This window comes from Ursus americanus, chromosome 1, assembly GCF_024610735.1.
Source record: "Ursus americanus isolate L20-20 chromosome 1, mUrsAme1.1.p, whole genome shotgun sequence".
Classification (NCBI taxonomy): Eukaryota; Metazoa; Chordata; class Mammalia; order Carnivora; family Ursidae; genus Ursus; species Ursus americanus.
In genome coordinates, this window is record NC_142127.1 from 99040425 (window position 1) to 99062417 (window position 21993).

At 44.0% G+C, this 21993-nt stretch overlaps 1 protein-coding gene across 1 annotated transcript in view; it reads left to right on the plus strand.

Annotated features, from left to right (window-relative positions):
• The window catches only part of CAB39 (calcium binding protein 39), an 86127-nt gene that overhangs the window by 55732 nt on the left and 8402 nt on the right, over positions 1-21993 (plus strand). Inside the window, exons 3-6 of the mRNA XM_045794143.2 lie at positions 5105-5269; positions 7410-7528; positions 12185-12353; positions 19468-19527. Coding sequence (XP_045650099.1) covers positions 5105-5269; positions 7410-7528; positions 12185-12353; positions 19468-19527 — 513 coding nt within the window. The remainder of the gene's footprint in view (positions 1-5104; positions 5270-7409; positions 7529-12184; positions 12354-19467; positions 19528-21993) is intronic.

The following is a 21993-nucleotide window of genomic DNA, read 5'->3' on the forward strand; positions in this document are numbered from 1 at the left end:
GGGGAACAGAAATCACAGAAATAGTTGAAATATGCATAAAATTAAAAGTCATCAATTGAAATATGAACTTAATCTCTCTCATGTATCAGGACTGCTAACAAATAAGAAGGTTGATGAGTTTTGGTTTTTTTATATCCTGCTGCTGGTTATCCTCTGTAGATGGCAACTAACCATGGATGTAAAAGTAAAATGTAAATTGTAAAACATACACATCTGAAGTAGAGCGAGTGAAAAACAGAAGTATTCCTCTTCCCTGTCCTCCTGGGCAGACTACGCTTGGCTTGGGGTGTCTTCTTCCAGACTGTTGTCTGTGAGAACACAGGGATTTGTGTTCATTGCTCACTGCTGTAGCTCTGTCAGGTAGATTGCCTTTCTTGGATGCACTACACTTTTTAGGAATTCCTTGCCTTCCTGGTGTGATAACATCGTATTTCCCTACATCCAGTTTTCATTGGGATTTTTTTTTTCGGTATCCTGGTGATCAAGAGTACCAATTTTTAGCCATTCATCAAGCATGTATGGCACACCTGCCAGTGCTGGGTTCCTGGTGGAGCAGAAGGGAACACATTAATTGGAAATCACAAGGAAGGGGCGCCTGGGTGGCTCAGTCGTTAAGCATCTGCCTCCGGCTCAGGGCCTGATCCCGGGGTCCTGGGATCAAGCCCCGCATCGGGCTCCCTGCTCTGCTGGGAGCCTGCTTCTTCCTCTCCCATTCCCCCTGCTTGTGCTCCCTCTCTCGCTGGCTGTCTCTCTCTCTGTCAAATAAATAAATAAAATCTTTAAAAAAAAGAAAAGAAAAGAAATCACAAGGAAAAGCAGAATCACATACAACTGTGAGAAAAGAAGCTGGTGGTGGTGGTAAATGTATGGTAGAACTTAGCAAGAAAGACTCCTGAGGAAGTGATCATTGAGCTGAGAGATGAGGAGAGAATGTGAGTTGGCCAAGAGGTGGGGGCAGGGCCTGGGCCTAGGAAACCACATGTGCAGGGATCCCGAAAGGATACCAGTGTGACCAGAGGAGGGGCGTATAGATGCTGAGGGAGGAACTGTAGTGCAGAGTAAGGTCAGACAGGGACGGTCAGACCGTGCAGGGTCTTACGGGCCATGTTAAGAAATTTTCTCCATCCCAAGAGCAATAGGTAATGGGAGCATTTTTGAAGCAGAAGTCATGACAATTGTATTTGTGTTAAGAAAGGATCATTCTAGTTGTGATATGGAGAATGGATTGTAGGGAATTCAGGGAAACCAGTCAGTGGGCTACTTATAGTAGTCCAGGCAAGAATTGTGGGGACTCTGACTTGGGCGGGGGGGGGGGGGGATAAATGGATGGATTTGGGAGACAGGGTGATGAATTAGATATTGGGGCAGGGTGAGAAAGAGGGAAGGGTTGAGGATGGCTTCCGAGTTTCCAACATGTATAAGAGCATCAGTAGTGGTATCAGTCCCTGAAATAGAGAACAAGGGAAGACTATCAGGCAAGATCATGAATTCTGTTTTCAGTTGTGTTAGGTTTGAGGTACCTTGAGACATTCAAGTGGAGACATTTCAAATAGGCTGCTGACTGTACTAGTAAGAGAACTGGATTAGAGATAGGAATCTGTGAGGTATCTGCATTGAGGTGTTAATTAAAGCTGTGGGTGTGGATGACATCACTTTGGGAGAGATGATAGAATGAGAAGAATAGGCCTTGTAGCCTGTCTTGAGGAATTCCCAATATTTAAATGTCCTCGGCAAGAGGAATGAGCCAAGAAGGAGGCAAAGGAGCAACCAGAGAGACAGGCAGGAAAAATTAGGGTGGTGATGAGTCACAGAGGACAAGGGAGGAGCAGTTTTAAAAGAAGGGTGTAATCAACACCTTCAGATGCTGCCAAGAGCTAACATGTACTAAAGACAGAGAATTGTATTTCCTGGCAGGCAGGTCTTTGGTGACTGGCTAAAAGCTGTAAAGTACTAGGTGGAGAAGCCCCATGGGATTGGGCTGGGAGGGACCAGGAAGGAGATGTGGACTGTAGCGCACACAGGTGGACGCTTTTTAGACGCTTGCTTACTGGTGGGCAGTAGCTGGGAGGGGCTGTGGGTTGGCCAAGGGAGAGCTTATTTGATTTTGTTAATGGGAGTCTTGATCATATTTAAAACCGATTGGGGGAACAAATCAAGGGAGAGGGGGTTGGCTGTATGAGAAGGAGGTGAGAAAACAGACGAGTGAGTTCCTCAGAAAGCCAGAGGGTGAGTGGAAACCAGGAGGATCCGCATAAGCAGACAAGTACAGTGGTTAGCAGTTATGGGATGCCACTGGTGTCCTCCCCCTCCAACCCATAATAAAGGTGACAGTGTCGTCTTCTGAGAGGGAAGAAGAGGGCTTTACATGTGGGTCCAGGTTGCCTTTCATCTAAGAAATACCATTAATTGCTTTCTATTTCCTTCTCTCCTCCCTGTTTTTTTTTTTAATAGCTTTATTGAGATAACTCACACATACTGTTCACCCATTTAAAGTGTACATTTCGGTGGTTTTTAGTTGATTCACAGATAATGTGCAACTGTAACCACAGTCCGTTTTAGAACATGTCATCACTTCCAAAGAAACCTCATACCTTTTAGCTATCACCCCCCTCCCTTCTTATTCATCTTTTGCTGTCAGAGAAAGCATAGAATATGGTCTGAATTCAAATCTAGAATGATACCATGATTTCAAAGAAGAGCATATGTAAAGCTGAGGCATATAAAGGTTGCCAAGAGCCTCAGCACTATGATGTGGCCAGAGTCACACAGGGGGCTGAGCCTGCTACTTAGGGTCACTGGTGTAAAATCAACAGATAATACACTCAGGAAATGCACACAGTGCCAGGCTCTTCCCTGTCAGAGAAAATCATCTTAAGAATAAAGATTCATAAAATAAAATTACAGAAATAACACATATAATTAGTTTGTAAGAGAACATTTTCTGTTGATAAATGATTTTATGTACTGGCCCCCAAAAAGTACATTTTGGGGTACTTAAACATGGTATGTGGGATGATGAGCTCATGTCAGAAATCTAAGGCATTCACAGAATAGGGCAGTAAAGCTGACTGGAGAAGGTAAAGATTCTGCCGACTGCTGATACTGAAGAAGTTCTTCATAGGATTATTAGGATGATTTTAAACATTTAATGGAAAAGAAAGTCAAAGTCAGCAGAAATCAGCATAGGCTTAGGAAAAAGTATACCAAATTAATTTCATTGTCTTATATTCAGGAAATGTGAAAGAAATAGTATACAGCTGACCCTTGAACAACACAGGGGTAAGGGGCGCCGACCCCCCACACAGTCAAAAATCCACATAAAACTTTTGACTCCCCCAGAACTTAACTACTAGTAGCCTACTGCTGACCGTAGCCTTGCTGATAACATAAACAGTTAACACATTTTGTATGTTATATATATTGTATACCGTATTCTTACAATAAAGTCAGCTAGAGGAAAGAAAATGTTATTAAGAAAATCATAAGGAAGAGCAAATACGTTTATAGTACTGTCCTATAAAAAAACACGTGTATAAGTGAACTAGCACAGTTCAGACCCTTGTTGTTCAAGGGTCAAATGTTATCTTATTTTATCCAAGTATTTAACGATAAAGCCCTTTGAATATGATTTGGAAATAAGTTTATATGTCCGAGGCTGAGCTACCATGCCCAAAGATTATTAGTAGATCATTAATGAAAAGAGAATGATGATTCAAAGGCATAATGGTTCTGTTCAGAGTTCTTTCCTTTTCGGTGTTTTGGTTAATGACTGAGGCCGTGGGAGGTATACCTATCAGATTTGCAGATGATGCAGATGTGAGCGTGATAGCTGGTCTTTTGGATGTCCTTCAGAATTCAGAAATACCTCCACAGTGTCCAATGATGGGCTGTTAATGAGGTTAAATTGAATAGTGAGAAGAGTTAAACCCTTCATTGCAGTGTCACTCAAAGACCTGACTTCAAATGAATTATGTGATTTAATTGCAGGAATTCTTAATGGTATAGCCTCCGGCTTCGTTAACATTTGTGACATTTATAGGGAAGTCATGGTCTCGTGTCTTCTGCATCATTCCATCCTAGATGGGATTGGAACATTAGCTCTACCTTTCTTAAAAGAATAAAGAAGCTGACAGGAGGTTCTCTGGAGAAGACAAGAGATGGGCAGCCTACGTGGAAAGAGCCCCACGGCTGCTCCCTGACTTGGGGTGTGTTCCTCACATGCATGGGCTTAGCAGTACTCCGCTGAGAAGCAGTGTGTCTTTGCACACACCTCTCCTCTCTGGTGCCCTGCGGATTCCCAGCTCTCTCTCCTCAACTCCTGGAGACTGCTTGTTGTGCCTGCCTTTCCCCCCTCCCTGCGCTGTGGCCTGGAAACTCCAGGCCATCAGCTGGGGCAGTTGTGAGTTTCGCTTCATTTGTTCCCCTTCTCGCAAGGGTCACCGTCCTGTGCTGTCTGAAGTTCAGTGTTTAAAACTTATTGTTTCATATAATTTCTCCTATTTTTTCATCTTTTTCATGGGGAGGGTAGATCTGGCTCTTGTTCCTCTGTCTTAGCCGGAAGTGGAAGCTCTTTGGTGATTATTTATTGCTAACATTTTAGCTCGGCATTCAAAGCTGCCTTCTGCTGTCATTCCCTTGTTCCCTCCACACCTTTCCTCATACAGACTCTGTGCTTCTCCCCCCTCTCATCCCCACCTCATGCCATTCCTTTCCCTCAGTCTCCTTTTCCCTCGTTCTTGCTTGTCAGTGGCTCTCCGTTCTCGGGGTCGGCTCAAGGGGGCCTCTTCCATGTCGTTTCCCTCCCGTGGAAGGCAGAATTGAACCTTCTCTCCCTGTTCTGTTTCTACCTAATAACATTGTTTTCAGCATTCAAGCGTACATGTCGCGAATCTGCTGGCCTTCCCTCTGGAACGCGTGTGTCAGTCCTCACACGTGTGCATACACGCCCAGTGCTCGGCTCCTGAGGGCAGGGACGGGGCTCACCCACCTGCGTGTCTTTTACGTAGCTTTATGGATATATAATATAGAGAGAAGGTATGTAACCATGGACATATGTCACAGGTTTTTTTAAAGAAGTTGTTTTTCTACTCTCCCCCAAAATCAGGCCACAGAAGAAGTTTCCAAAAACCTGGTTGCCATGAAAGAAATCCTGTATGGCACGAATGAAAAAGAGCCACAGACAGAGGCAGTGGCGCAGCTCGCCCAGGAGCTGTACAACAGCGGGCTCCTCAGCACCCTGGTGGCTGACTTACAGCTCATTGACTTTGAGGTAAGAAAGCAATTTCGTATTTTTCAAAAACAGTACCTCCTTCATGGTCCTTTTCCGTGTGTTCTCTCCTTTGAAAGATCCTAAGAGTCCCATCAGGCTCTTGGCTCAGGGGTTCCTGACATGTAAGCGTGCCCGGGCTGCCTGCCTCATTAGCGGAGCCGGGCAGGAGCTCAGGGCTGCCCCAGGCTTAGGCCAGGTCTCCTCCTGTTTCACCACACTGTATATGAAGTGTCTTAGGTATCCGTTGTGCCCTTTTGTTTACATTATATTTAATAAATAGCTGCTATTTTACATAATTCACTGGCCTTGGGTTCTCAAGGAGTCAACAATCTAAAGAAGACCATAGAATGTTAGAGGTAGGGAGATCTTAGGGGATATCCAGTTGTGTTTTGGTTTTGGGTTTTTTTGTTTTTGTTTTTTTAACCTGCTGAGAACTCATTGCAGCAGAGATCATAAGTTCTGTTTGCTTGGCACTACTTTTAAATGCTGAAATTAGGAAAACAGTTAAATAGCAGGAGACTTTATATGCAGTTTTGAATTTCTGGCTTCCCGTGAAAACTTTGACTCTGGTAACATTGAGCCTGTAGGCCTACATGGCCCCTCAGCTGGCACAGAGCAGCCGCCATGCCATGGCACGCTGCAGACATCAGCTTGCTTTTCTGTCTCAGGGCCTCCCTTACCCAACTGTGTCTCCTGCCTGGCCCTGGTAGGCATTTGATATTATCGCCCAAGCTTATACAGCTGAATCGTGCCATGTTAGATATTTGGTGAATTTAACAGTGAGCATAATGGTCCTTGATACCAGTCGGAAAGGTAGTCTGGAAAGCATATATGGTAATGAAGGGCTCTAGCGGAGTTATGAGTAGGTTTCTCTGAGTCTTTGTCATGGGTTTGCTTTGTTTTAAGCCCAGTGTTCATCACCCTGAGTGATCAATTAGATGCCTTCGCAGGTGCTTGAAAAATCAGGGGAGAGAATGGCAGACGGATAATCACATTCAATTTTGGAGAATGATGGGAGGGTGTGGTTCATAGGTTACTTGAATATAATATTGATAATAATGGACAATAAAAATTTACTTCTCTCCTGTAGAACAGATAAAAATGATATTTCCATTTATAGAGATGATTTCATGTATTTTTAATAACATATCTAATTCCACCAACAGCAATTTCTGTTTCCTCTGCGAAGTTGGGAATGCACTGGAATGTCCAGTTCCTTCTGCTTTGTCCACCCATCTCATTCCCCGACCTGGACACTGAATTTAATATTCATTTGAAACTTAAATTTAAGAGCAGTGTGTGCCTTTGAGATGTGTTCTTAGAGATTGCCAGTGCTCCTCCTGGCCTACTGCAGGCCCTGGGACGATCTCTGGCGCTGGAAGGCTAGCATTTCACTTACTTCCCTTCAGGCTTGTCAGCCTCATACCGGGTGGCCATTCTGAAAAATCTCGTGGGCCTGTTTTCCATGTGCTAATTTCTCGTGCAGTTTTCCAGTTATAAGGTTCGCTGTACAGCAGTCATGTCCTTCTGTTTTGTTTAGTAAAGTACAGGTGTAGAATTCTGGTCTCTGAACTGCTACATCATGTGGTACTTAGAGCCTTCATTATTAATCTATATAAACATCTCTCTGAAGTAGACCTAGCTTAATAGGGGGAAATGTCTACTTGCAATGAAAGCTCAGCCGTTTACAGGACTCTTTCAGTTTTATTATACTAGCAGAATGCAGCTTCTCTTCCTTCCGTCAGTATAAAAGGAAATTATATGTATTGTTTACAACACGAGCATTTTATTTGTTTCGTTCCATATGGCTGGGAATCAGATCCCTGAACCTTGTAAGCATATAGCAAGGTTTTAGTTCTCATGTCTGAGTCCACATGATACTAAGGGTTAGAAATGGTTGAAATTATATGTAGTAAGATTTCACTTTGTAGACATATTGCTCATGTTAAAAATAGTATACTATTGAAACTTAGAATTTGGGATTATAAATAAGAAAATTTAATATCTGTGAACATTTCAAAGTCAGATAATCAGTCATAATTACAGATATACAATGCCTTAATTTGAGTTTACTCGGGAGGGTGGATGGGCTTTTTGGTGGTTAGTCGGGTAAACATTTTAATGATTGTATTCCTAATAGGGCAAAAAAGACGTGGCTCAAATTTTCAACAATATTCTCAGAAGACAAATTGGTACAAGAACTCCTACTGTTGAATACATCTGCACTCAACAGAATATTTTGTTCATGTTATTGAAAGGGTATGTACAATGTAACAAAATTTATATTCTCAGTTGAAAAATAAAAAGGAAAGATGGTCTTGGGCAAAGACAGGATGGTAAATGTGGGAAAGTATTTTCTCTGTAGTTCAGTCAGCTCGTTTTTCCATACATCTTAAACACATTTCCCTCCTTAAAATTCAGCCAGTGAGCTAAACTGAATTTGAAAATACCCATGGGAGTTTAAAGGTGGGTGAATCATGAGCCCTTAAATTCTCAAATCCTGTACTACTGAAGGAAAAAAGTCATCTGTGGTCTTACTTCTAGTCTCTAGAAATTTTAAAAGTTTAAATGAACTCTTACTTAAAAGATGTGTTTAGAGACGTCTTCTTTGGACAGACATGCACACCATGAGGCAGTAGAAGCTGCCGAGGAAGCGGAGCTGGATCCGTCAACAAAGAACATGGTTATGAAGTCTGCCCTTTGCTTTTCACCTGTGTGTGTCCGCTCACTAACCCATTTAGTTGGTAATTCACTGCGCATCTTCCTGGGATTAACGACTGGACTAATAAGGCATTTATGGTAGTTTGTTAGTATCAAAAACAAACAAAAACCAAAAAAGCCTAAAAACTTCAAAACAAAAGAAAAATCTTCGTCTCCCTCAGTAGTGAGCCTCCCTGATCGGCAAGATCACCTCCTGTCATTTCACACAAGAGGTGTTTGCCAGCCCTGGGTCTGGGGTGCATCTGTTTGTCCCAGCATTGGTGCTGTTCTGTTAAATTGGCGGACAGGCGTTTTACTGGCATGCCTGTTGGCGTGAATCAGCTTGCTCTCCTACCCCTCGCTTTATAGCCTGCCTCCCTCTGATTCATATCTCTGTGGTTTAACACTTCCCCCAAGTTCAAACTTGTTTAGACAAAGCATGAGTCAGTGCATGTGTTTGATGCCAGCATTCTGTTTCCTTCTTTCTATTTCTAAATATCTATGTTGCTGCTTCAGATGTTGCCATACAGAACTTTTGGCATCTAATTTTTTGTTGTTACCAACCCAGAGTTGCGTGTGTAAACATGAGTGAGTAGTCTGAAATTTTGGTGTTCTTAGAGCACTTTCCAGATGCCTTTGTGTATTTTTAAACGGAGTATTTCCTTTTCCATAGAAAGCCATGGTTATTACAATCCATAAATTAGTTTGCCTGCTTTTTTGCTTGAAAGTAGCCAGAGGTATGATATAAACATTGTTAGACATCATGTCTAAATTTGAAAGTCAGAAATTTAAGGTAGAGTTTAAGGAAAAAGTGAAAGCTCGCACGCGAGCGGGCCAGAGCAGAAAACTCAGGGAGGAGAAGAACAGAAGCCTGGAGAATGCAGCTGGTATTAGTCTCCACCAGTGCCCATCTCCCCATCCTTTTTAGCCCTTAGAGTAGAAAATGTGCAGAAAGCTGGAAGGAAGAAAATAACCAGCCTTTTCCTACCCCTCCCCCAGCTCTAACCGTCACTAACCTTCTGTCACTCATACTTCATAGCCCTTGCCACCTCCTTTCCCTCGTTACACACAGCGGTGTTTCAGTATGCATCCGTGGGATCTTTTACATAATACATCCAAGGATTTGTTTTTACCATAGTTATGATATCATTTACAAACCCAACATTATCTTATACTCAGTCTTCAGATGCCCTGGACTTTGACCTTTCACACACAAAATGCCATTTTTCAGTTACTTTGTTTAAATCCAGTTCCAAGCAGGGTCCACAAACTGAATTTGGTCAATATGATTCTTATGCCTTCTTTTTTTTTTTTTTTAATACCATTTACTTGTTGAAGCAACTGGCATTTGTTCTATAGAAAGTCACGTATTATGAATTTTGCATCCCTGTGATTTCATTTAGTGTGTTCCTTTTGTCCTCTGTTCTTTTAAATTGGTGAGTAAGTCATTATGAACTCAAGTCTGGGGGTTTTTTAAAATACATTTGATGTGTTTCAGTCCATTGCAGTCATTATGTCCAGATTTTTATATCCACATTGTGTCATCATTGGGCCTTTTGGCAAGACCCCATTAGTCTTTGATAGCTTCCTTGCTTTCTGGCACAAGATGTCCCTCACTCATTTCGTACGGGTTCCTGCCCCAGACCTGGAAACAGTCATTTCTGCAAGGAGCCTTGTCAGCTACCTTTTAAGATTTCTGTACCTTAGTTCATGAGTTTAGACGACTCTCCTACAACGTGACCACCTGCATAGGCTGGAAGTACTTTGGTGTTAGACACCAGGGGGACTTATGCTGCTGGTGTCAGTGTGCATTTGAACATAATCTCATTGCTAGTGTTCAACTGCATCTGGAGGCAGTAGTTCTTTCTCTGGTGACTTGAATGTTAATGTGTTTTCCACTCTAGTGCTAGCAGGTTGTACAGCATAACTGTTTGCCCTGTACTCAATGGTTTACGGCTTAATCATTTAAGACAAGCTTGACAAACCACCATCAAAACCTGCCCAACTCGTTGTACCAAACTGTGTCTTACTCTTGTCTTTCTAGTCTCCTACTTATTAAATTAAGATGAGTGAAGGTGAATTGTACGATCAGCCATTTTGTGAGCAGACATTGTCATCACCGAAGCACCAGTCAGCATTCTAGTTGCTGGGCCACACGTGATACAGAGGAGTCATTTGGATTTTCTTGAGGCTCTGTGATGCACCCGTGTACAACAGAGGGATACCACTGCTAGAGAACAATTACTACTGTAGGATTTCAGGGGATAAAATGTGGGTTTAGTCAATGAGGCAAGCGTTGGTAGAAGAGGTGAGACTAATGATTGGTGTTCCAGAGGGTTTGGAATTTGCATAGTTAGAAAAAAGGAGAGTGGGTCCAGGGACAGGAATGAACATAACAACGGGCACCAATAAGGAGATAGAGTGAGTGCTTAATGGCAGAGTGGGAGATGACGTACCGTAGGAAAAGATCTCATGAGGGGAAGCCTGGACATTAAGCCCAGAAGTTTGTGTTTATTTGATTGGCAACTAGAAATAATTTTAACTCCAAAGCTGGAAATTCTATTGATACCCTTTTCTGTTGGGTCAGTTGGTTAAGACATAGCTTAAACAAAGATGCTGGTTAGGGAGCGCTTGCCCTTTTCTAGGTGTGAGTTAGTGCAACAGTGGGGATGGCTGAAAGGAAATGAAACTAAAATATTTCAGAGAAGTCTTAAAAAGAATGGGTGGTGACACCAAAGATGGGACGGTTGGGATGTGCTGAAGGGGGGGGGGGGATATAAACTGTTCTGTCCAATGCAGTACCTACTAACCACAGTCCAGCATTTTGTTTTAAATCAATTTAAATTAAATAACATTTAGAATTCAATCCCTCAGTCATGCTAGCCAAATTTCAAGTGTTCAGTAGCCACGTGTGGCTAGTAGTAACTACCACAGTGGACAGCACAGGTATAGAACACTTAAGTTATCAGATGAGAAAGTTCTGGAAGACCTGTTTTAGACCCGGGTATCTGAAACAAAATCGTGGCGCCAAATTACAGAAATGAGGAAGCAGGGGAGGGTGCCTATTTTGCGGAGGGAGATGAGATTTGAATTTAGATATGTAGTGCTTATGGTAGACCTTTAACTGAAGTTGTCCAGAGGCAACAGAAAATGCCTAACTAGAGTTCAGGAGCAGACCTGAGTAGGGGAATTGTGGAGTCATGGTGGGAGCCATGAAATTGTACGGGCGATCACTAGCAGGCCGGCAGCCACGGAGGAACGCCCTCGGCCAGGCAAGAAATAGGAACAGTCCGAGGGGTAGAAAAGAGAACTGAGAGAGCTTTTTCTTTCCTTTTTCAAAGACAAAGATGCAAAGGTCGGCACTGTTGGGACACTAAGGAGTGGAATTTATGTTGTGAGAGAAGTTTCTTTTAGCCAGGAAGAGGCCTTTTGCAAGTAGAATGTTGGGAAATGCGACGAATGCAGGAGGGCCGACGAGCCGGTACGTGGGAAAGACACGAGGCCGGTGCATGCGGCCCGGAAGGCGGTGGAGGGGCCGAGGCCAGTCTCCGAGGCGAGGCACCCGTCAGAAGGGAGCGGGCAGCAGGGCTGAGAGGAAAATGGGGCTCCTTTCTGACTGAGATGGGACACAGCATGTGTGCGTGACTAATGCCAGGGCTTCCCCAGCACCCACTGCGAGTCCTCCAGGCTCTCCTGACAAGCACTCTCAGGATCAGGCTTTCAACTTTGTAGGGTACACATTGCCAAGAGTCTTGAAGGTTCTGTTTTGAGTATTGAACAATGACGTTAAATGCTGTGTATTTGATAGACCTGTTTAGATACTGTAAGTTTAGGAAACCATTTTGTTTCATAATGGCTTCTGATTCAGCTTTTGGTTTTTCTGAAGTCTTGAGAGCACCACACGTAAATCTAACCCCTATTTGGAGGTGTGACCCTGAATACTCTCCTCAAATCTTTTAGCTTAAATAACGAATGTTATTTATTTATTTATTGTTATTTTTCTTTGGTTTGAAGCAGTTGTCACGAGCTAATGTGTGTGCGCCCTCTAGAGTAAATTCACCTGAGCCCATACCCTCCTCTGAGACAGATGCCTTTTGTAACCAGCTCTGGTCATTAGGACACATCTGAAACTTCCTATTCTAAAAATTTGAACCGTTTGGTGTTAGAGGAGTTTTAAAACAGCAATCATGGTTTGTTTGTCTTTTCTTTTTGTAGGTATGAGTCTCCAGAAATAGCTCTAAATTGTGGAATAATGTTGAGAGAATGCATCAGACATGAGCCACTTGCAAAAATCATTTTGTGGTCAGAACAATTTTACGATTTCTTCAGATATGTCGAAATGTCAACATTTGACATAGCTTCAGATGCATTTGCCACATTCAAGGTAACATAAAACTATAGAATTCTAAATACATTTGTAAGTCTGATTAACTGGTTCGCTGTTTCTTCCTGAATCTCTGAGCTCCAAGTCTATACACGGCTGCCCTCTAGCGGGAAGAGAGAAGATATGTTTTACATGTGTCGGTGTGACTTAGTGGATGCAGTAGAGTCGTGGTTTAAAAGTGTGGAAGAGTTAGATTATAATCTCTATGTAAAAGTCTGGTCAGTATGGTCAAAAGTACACTTTTCTATTAAATTACCCATCAGGTGTGGTATATTGATATACAGTACAACTAAGAAACAGGGTTTTCTCCTGTGTTGGAACATACTATAGCAGTTTCTTTGGTTAAACACCAGACAAAGTAGTTGTCTTCTGTAAAGGGCCATGCTGATTTGGAATAGGCATGTCTTTAAATACTAGAACCACAATCAGGACAGAGATTTCCACGTTGTGGGCAGGCCCAAGGGAGCAATGGACTTAATTCTCCTACCTCATTTTCATGCCAAAGCTTATTTATCAGATGCTTGGTGGAAGGGGAGCAGAATCACCTGCACTATCCAAATTATTATGTAGCCTCCCTTCCCTGTATACCGTATCTCCCTGTTGTGTATTTGTGTAAATTAAATACACATGTGATATGGTACCACTGTACCACATGCGCACTTTTGTTTTGAATTGCAAGGTTCTGTGCTGTTTATGGTATATAAAGCAGTAATATTTTTTAGTGTTCTTCACAATGAAAGTAAGCTTTTAGATGTTACATTCCCTTATATAAAATGTCTGACCTCATAAGTGAATATATATATTGCTACTTTAATGTAATTGGAATTTAATATACTAACCTGCAGGCTACTTTGCTCAGAAACTATGAACACTGTTTTAGTGAGAAGTAGCCACTTTTCTCATGAGGGTTCGGTTTTATGAAGTTAAAGAGCCCTTGAGATAATGAGTACACGCCTTGGTCTCTGGGTAAACTAATGTCCCTCACAGTGAAGGAACACCCTTAAAACAGGATGAAAACCTGAGGACCTGGCCATTAGGGTTTCACATGGAACGAGAATAAGGTAATAGTGTGAGAGGTGCCCAAGGATTTATTTCCCTAAAACCATTAAAGAGATTATCAGAAGCCTTAGGTAAGCTCTCATATTTTTGTGTCAACGTACCAAGCAAAATGAATCGAATTTGGGGTTATAACAGAGCAACAAACGTGATGTCTTTTGTGTCACTGCAGTTTTGGGGTAGGACTCATACTTAGGATCTGTTGGTGGAAGGGGGTGCCCCGTTCAGAAGCAGCAGGCTTGTGATGGAGGGAGGTGCGGTAGCTCCACGCGTTGGGGAGAGAGCCTGTGTGGAAAGCAGGCCACGAGCTGAGAGCAGCCACGGCAGGAGAGGCAGGTGGGGGAAGAGGAGGGGAGCGGCGGCAGTCGGGGAGCCCGACCCAGGAGGGCGCTCGCTGCCATGCTTCTGGCTCAGGCGGCACAGCTGGCCAGTAGGCGAGAGAGATGTGTGAACACTGTGCCAGAAATGTGATTCGCAGTATCTGACAGTCTGGATTGACCCTGCTGATAATTCCATTATCAGCCCTCAGTTAGGGCTGCTGCTTTGAGTTACATTCTCACTAAGGAGAAAGCAGCAGTGATGGAATCACTGGGTAAAGCAACCCTGTCAGGTCACGTTAGCCGGAGAGGGAGAGACTGGGCAGCGCCTGGCAGGTAGGTCTACCTGAGGAAGGGAAACTTTCCAGCACCGTGCAGAATGTGAAGGGTGGACTCTGGAAGAGACCGCGCTGAGAAGCTGCCCTGGCTTGTGTGTCTCAGCCGCTCCCGATCACACGGAAAGGGAGGCGCTCTTTAAAGAGGCCCCTGAACAGAGAGCTCTCCAAGAAACAAAACCAAGTAGGGCCCAAAACCAAGACAGCGTGGGGGAGAGAGAGACACACAGACCTATCAGGCAGACCTTTCCTCCCCACCTGTCCCAGAAGGAACCCGGGTCAGAGTGGTGACAGTCTCATAGCTTCATGCCAGACGTGCTGACTGGGACGGAGGCCTCTCCTCTCGTGGTTTGCTGGTGTCCTCTTTGAGAGACTATTTGTGTCATAGAAAAAGGAGGATAGATCCGTGGCTTGCGCTGTCCTTGAAGAATGTGAGAGAAGAGTTTTCTCTCCAGAAAATGCACTCTGCACATAAAAACTTTCAAACAAATGCAGCTGATCCATAAACCTGAATTTAAAGTCTGTGGAATGGGTGCTGAGTCTTAAAAGGAAATTAAAACTACCTGCTCCAGGGGCACCTGACTGGCTCAGTCGGAAGAGTGTGTGACTCTTGATTTTGGGGTCGTGAGTTCAGGGCCCACGTTGGGTGTAGAGATTACTTAAATAAATAAATATTTTTTAAAAATCTACCTGCTCTAAATGTGTGCAAGATTTGTAGCTTGAATGAACGTGTACTAAGATAGTAAATTAGTAGCCCAGTGTTGTTCGTGTTTTCATTTTTGAGGACTTAAGGAGATGGGGAGGGGCATCAGAAGGCCAACAAATATATTTCCAATTTTTCCAGAGTAAAAGAAGGTAGATTCCCCAGAGAGGCTGGTGGAGCTTGGAGCTCGATGTTATACCTGTGTAAGGTTCTAGAAAGTATTTCTAAAGAAATGATTTCTGAGCATTTTGGAAAGGAAACCGTGTACCCACAGCCAGCATGGATTCACGAAGAGTAAGTTCAGTCATATTAATCTCATAGATGCCAGTAGATGAGGGGACTAAGAGTGTGTGGCTGCCTGGGTTCATTTCCCACCTCTGCTGTGGATTTCATCTTAAGCTCTTCATCTGTTAGGATGGAGGTAATAACACTAGTGTGTCAGGGTGACATACATAGCTGTTCCTTTATGACCGTGAGGATATACTCGATGTTGAATAATCGTACAGATCTGTTTTCACGGAATCAGTGAAAAGATAGGAGCTCGAGTCTCAGTGTAGTGATCTACAGCTAATTGAATGCCATATCCATAAGGTGCTAGAGAATGGATTGCCATCACCCTGGAGAGAAATTTCTAGTGGATATCCACTGGGCTTTTTCTCAGCCCAGCTGAACATTGTTAATGACTTAGATAGATAAAGGGTGACAAGGCCTACTTATCAAATGTGTGGGTGATAGCTGTGAAGGGAAAGATAGCAGACAATGGTGATCCTAATATAAGGCTTCGTAGAGATCCGGAGAGGCCAGAATGGAACAGGACGATGACTGAAGTCTTCCACTTGAGGACCCAACTCTGTAATTAAGGGATGTGGGAATAAGGCATAACAATATAGTTAATACTAAATATAACAATTACTAAGTGTAATAGTTACTAAAATGTAGGCAGTTTCACATCCGACTCAACCATCTCCTTTACAGAAAAGGAAACTGGAGTCTAGAAATGTTGGGTGAAATGAGGCTATAAATGGGGAAGCCAGAATTTGAACCCAGGCAGTCTGCCTCCAGAGCCCACTCTGAGGAAGCAAAATTCTGAATACATCCTGTAACATTAAACAGTGTGATGCTGCTGCCCCAGAGCCACATGTGACCACACAGTGTGTGACCTAAGGAGCTGATGATGGTCTCACCCACTATAAGCCATTAAGGTAACAACACATAAATGTGTTCCGTTCCAGGCGCTACACTTTAAGAGGCACATAGACAAATAGATGACTTTCAGAAGACAGTAGATGGTGAGGGGGACTCAGAACCTGTCATGCGAGGAGTGGTTAAAGGAACTTGGACGTATTTAGCCTGGAGAAGAGAAGACTCGGTAGGGACTTGCCGTGAGAGCACTACATGTATGTGAAGTGGGTCCTGTAGAAAGTGGGTTGAACGTATTTCTGTTGGCTCTGACAGTTTCTGGAAATCACCTGGGGATAGGTTTGACTCTAGCACAGGGAGAACTTTCTAACCCTCAAGAGCTCCAAACACACATTTGGAAGAATTGAGTCTTGTCCTGGGACACGGTCAAGCATTAAGTAGGAAAATGAGCCACACAACTTGCCAAGGCTCTGTGAAATCGAGCCCTGGGGTCTGTGGCATTTCTTCAGGGACCCCAGGGCCATCTTTGCCACATGGTGTTTGAGGCCCCAACTTACTGACTTTTAGGAATCTTTTTAAATTCAGCATACCCTAAAAGTTGGCTGCTCAATCTGCTGGGCTTGGGAGATGACCCCTGCCTTTCTCCCAGTCCTGCCAGGGCCTTGGATATACTAGAATTTAGATAGGGAGGAAATCAGAGATCCCTCTCCTTCTCCCCACTGCTAGCTGACCCAGCACCTTGTGCTCTGGGACCAGTGGCACCCTGGAAATTTTGCAGGTTGCTGACCACTGACTGCATGACCTTTTCCCTTTGTCTTCTCTGTTGATTTCTGTCCCCCACCGTGGCTTGAACTCTCCGGAGCTCTTGGCTCTAGCCCCTAGGCTGAGGTTCCTTCTCATCGCTCAGTAGGAAGAGGCTCTGCCCAAGTCCCCACCTCCTCTTTTCCCTGCTTTAGAATATGCCTTTTTCAGTGCGCGCTCAGCAGTTGCTCCTTTCCTGCCAACGTGTCACTCCTCTCCAGGCCCTGGTGTGGCCCGTCTTGACAAGGAGCTTTCGTCCTGCGGTGCACTGGGGTCCAGCTCCTACTCCAGCAGTCTCAGAGCGCCCCTTCAGTCTCTCCAACCCCAAGACCATTGACAGTGGTTTCCTGAGTTTCCTTGTCTCTTAAAACCAAATGGTAATAGAATCTTTCCTAGACGGGGAGATGTTAGAGGTCCCCCTTCTCCTGTGTGGCCCAGCTGTGAGGCTCTTGCTCCTATTTGAGATCTGTCCTTCAGAGTGCTTTCCTCACTCAAAACTTCAGTAAAAATCTGTTGCACCACATATTTAGGACTTGCTTTCTAGAGCAGCATTTTCTACCTACCCGTCCCTAATAGCAACCCCAGTTGAGAGCCATTGTCTTTAGGACCCCCGCCATCGGCATTCTCTCTGTCAGATTATGGCAGAGCAGTGAACACTGGGTTCCTTTCACTGTACTTCCTTACATTGGTCTCCAGAATGACTTAGCCACAAAAAAAAAGAAAAAAAAAAGTAGAAATGACACTTAGTTTTGCATGGATCCTGACACACGAATCCCTTAATTCGCTTATTCATTTATTCATTCAGCTCACTGCACAAGCCTGAGTGCCAGCCCTGTGCCAGGCACGACTCTGTAGGCGCTGAGGCTCAGCAGTGAGCCAGACAAACCCCCACCCTTGAGGCTCCTGTGGGGGGAGGGAGGGGGGACACCGCCATAAACAGATGACAGTAACATCCTTGATATATTCCTTTCAAGGTCTGTGTACCTCTCTCCCTAATAGCTGACCCCCGTGGCCAGTATGCTAAGATAATATAAATTCTTTCCCTCCCCCGCCATCTCCTGCCCCATATGGGGAAGCTTCGTAGCATTTCTTTTCCAGCTTCTTAAGGGTGCTCAAAGTTCAGGTTTTCTCATTTTGTCAATTTAATCCCCTGGGGAGGGGGGCGGTATTTGGGAAAAAATTAGGTAGGTCTTTCCTGGGCATACAGTGCATACCCTATCCAGCAGTTTGAACACCTGTAAATCTTTGGGGGTGGTTAGAAGCCTTCTTAAAACCATACTTTGAAGATTGCTTGATGTGATGTTTTCCCAAACCTGTTCCCTGATTTTGTTGGTTCATTCATTTATTTATTAAATATTAAGCTCTTACTATGTGCTGGGCACTGCGTGGGTGCTGGGGATTCAAAGATTAGTAAAAATAGACATGGCCATTATATTTATAGAACTTACAGTCTAGCATGAGAGAGATGGTAATCAGATAATCCCACAGACATAAAGATGACATTGTCCATGCTTCGGTGCTAGTGATCAGTCTGGAAGGCTTCTCTATAGCAGTGACGTGGGAGCAAGGTTTGAAGGTGGTAGTTAGCTAGGCCGAGGAGAAAGCCTGTGTGAGGAAGGCCTCTCAGGGAAGGGCAGTTACACAGGAGGCAACAGAATAGCTCCCTGCAGGATCTCTCGAGACCTGCGAGATCCCCACGCGGGAACTGGAGCTGTAGCACTTTCCACGTGCGTTTGACCGTGGAATGTTTCCTAGAGCATTTCTCAGGACCAGCATTACACTTGGACGTACTTCAGGAAACACTAGGTCATCATGCCCTGGGCCACTCAAACATAAACAGCTAAGAAAACAAGGAGAGTTGTTCAGAGAACGGGGATTATTGGCACGACACTCTCCAGTGGGCGGCTCTAAAGGAATTGTATTCACTAACTCACCAAGTAGCAGCTGACCGTTTCGTTGTCACGGGTTCCCATTCTCTTTCCTACCTGGTGAGACGAAGGCTAGTTTGTTGCTAACTTCCAGGTCCTTAAAGGCAGGGATCACATCTTTTGTCTTTGTAGCCCCAGCACCTAGAACTTTACCTGGCACATAGTAGATATTTCCTGAATGAATGACCCTTGAGTTGTATCCTGGGAGAGCCATATGGTGAAGCATAAGCTCTCGTGTGTAATCATGCGGAACTGGACTCTAGGACATTCTGTGTTGGAGTCTACATTTTTGCAGCATTAGTCTGCTTACTTAGGAGCTAATGTTTATAACGTGGGTTTTTTAAAAAACATTCTGTTCCTGAAAAAAAGATTGCATTAGATATGAAACTGAATGTAACAGAATTTAGGAGGAAGAAAATGGAACCTCCAGCACTTTTTCTAATGAAAGAAATTCCCTCTTTCTCCACCAGGAGCAGTATTCTATTTGACATTTTACTACAGTGGTTTACTTTTATTTCACTTTATTGCTTTATTCCCTTTCTTTGATTTTATATTTCTTTGAATTTATATGTTGGTTTTTAAATTTTTCCTTCTAAGATCTGTAGATCTGTGACTAATCACAATCATTACAATCACAGTTTCAAATTATTAATGATTTGATTTGCTCTTACCTAGAATCAACATTTTCAATATAATTCATGTTCAGATGTTTTTAAGTATAGTGATTTTTAACAGTCTTTATCAGGTAAAATGGCGTGGCATGTTTTAGGATTCTCTTTTCTAAAAGAACTTGAATGCAGAACAACTGTAAAATAGTGTATTTTCTTTCTTTAGGATTTACTTACGAGACATAAATTGCTCAGTGCAGAATTTTTGGAACAACATTATGATAAAGTAAGTATATGAAATACTACCTTAAAATTTTAAGTTTGGGGACACCTGGGTGGCCCAGTTAGTTAAGCATCCGACTCTTCATTTCAGCTCAGGTCACGATCTCAGGGTCATGGGATCGAGCCCCGAGTCAGGCTCTGTCCGTGCTCTGTGTGGAGCCTGCTTAAGATTCTCTCTCTCCCTCTCTCCCTCTCCCTCTGCCCTGCTCACGCATGTGCCTTCTTTCTCTCTCTCAAATAAATACATAAATAATAAAATCATAAGTTTTGTACCAGAAATGAAATATTTAAGTTAGATTTTTATACCAGATACTTATTTTGTATACGTAATGGTTTTAAATGGTGCTATAAACATTTCTTTACTGAAATGAGGTATAGAGTGTTAACGTGGTCAGCAGCAGAATTTTATCTTTTTGATTGACACACTACCCTTTGCATTTTTTCTTGCTTTAGGGGAGGAAATAAAAGTGTTTTGTTGCTGAATGACAATATACAGTTAAGATAAAAAGAAAATTATCATCAGACTTAACTCTCCCTTCCTTTCCATCAGTCGCTGACATTCCTGCTGCTTCCAGGAGAGGGAAGGTGGGGCAGTGACCTTGAGGGTGAGAAGAGCACTAGACTGGGACGGACGGGGACTGGGACTAGACTGGGACTGCCCTGTGCCTGCCTTCTGGTGGCCATGACCAAGGCTGTTACCCCGGGGGGACTCAGACATCGGTCCTCCTTATAAAGTGAGGGCAGTGGACTAGCCCAGCAATAAGGTCCCTTCCAGGTTGAGCCTGTGTCACACTTCCTGGTACTAAACTCCCAGAAGTGCGTAAACAATTCTGAGTGCCCTGGATCGGCACAGCAGCCCTCAGGCCACAGTGTCAGGGGCTCTGCTCCCCACCGTGCCCCTGAGCACTTCCTTATGCCAGACTAGTTTAACTGTCCTGCTGTCCACACCCTATGGGTGTGCTTAGAGAAGTTAGGATAATAACAGCCCACTTAAGGGGTGCCTGAGTGGCTCAGTCATTAAGCGTCTGCCTTCGCCTCAGGGCGTGATCCCGGCGTTATGGGATCGAGTCCCACATCAGGCTCCTCCGCTGGGAGCCTGCTTCTTCCTCTCCTACTCCCCCTGCTTGTGTTCCCTCTCTTTCTGGCTGTCTCTCTCTGTCAAATAAATAAATAAAATCTTAAAAAAAAAATAGCAGCCCACTTAAAATTCCTGTCTAACCCGTGAGATTTGGCGTAGGTTTTCATTCTTCACTGGTCATTTGAATTTTTGAAATCCTAGGCACACACTGTTAGTACTTGTCGTTCACTTTGCTGTTCAACTAAATTGTAAGATTCTCAGAGGCAAAATCTGTGCTTTCGAACTCTTTTATGCTCCTCTCTCCCTCCCACTCGGTAACCTCTATCATGCAGTGTTGCGCACATAGGAAGGCCCGCATAGAAAGCCTCATGACACTGCTGGGCATCGCTTGTTTTAAATTTTCCGTGTGGGTGTGGTACGTTTCTTTGTGTGTGCGTTAGTTTAAAATGGGAGCACGGTCATCTCAGGGGTGCCTTTCCATAGCAGTTAGAAGCATGGGCTTCCACGCCAGGCTGCCCGGAGTCTGGCTTCAAGTCCTGGCCCCACCTTGGGCCGCTGCCTCCATTCACCCTCTGCCTTCAGAATCCTCAGCCCTAAAAGAAGTCTCATAATAGCACTGTCAGCGGTTGTCATAGGTTGTTGTGAGGATTACTAAGAAGGTGTGTGTCACTCGCATGACAGCAGCGCCTAGAACACCGTATGCAGCTAGTAAACATCGGCACGTTGTTTGTGCTACTGCCTGGTCTCCGAGATTCTCTAACTGAACATACCAGTATCTTAGTTTAAAGCCCACTGAAGATACAAACTAACAGTGACATCAGTTTAGTTTTGTAGTAAAATATTTTCCTACATGTTATTAATAGATGTCATTGGTTAGCAGAATTTCAGGAAAATCTATGTGAGGCAGCTAACAGAAGTGTGTAGGCCGTGTGGTCAGATCTGAGCGAGCGAGAAGGCGAGCAAGGAGCTTAGGGATGCGATGACACAAAACTACGTCATCTGAAGTCCTGTCCACTTGGGCCCTGAGCTTTCTAATAATAACCAGATGCATAGAGGGAAACAGAATCTGTTAAAAAATCACAACATCTGTAAAACAAAACACATTTCTCCCGTTGGCGTTCTCAGGGGAATTCAGTCAGAGTGGCAGGTAGTGGACGCAGCCCTTGAGGTGACTGAAATGCCGAACTGAAGTGTAGGTAGTTCCCCGAGAGCAGATCTTCAAGGAGCCCCGGCGGTGCCTGTCCTCACGCGATATTCCTAACCCAGGGAGGAGATCCGACATCCGCGGGGGAGCACATGGACTGCACGCGCGCTCTTCAGCCAGTCCTCCGTCAGGATAATCTCTTGCACCTAAGCTCAGCCTAAGAAGTAGGCAGCAGAAAATCTTAACCT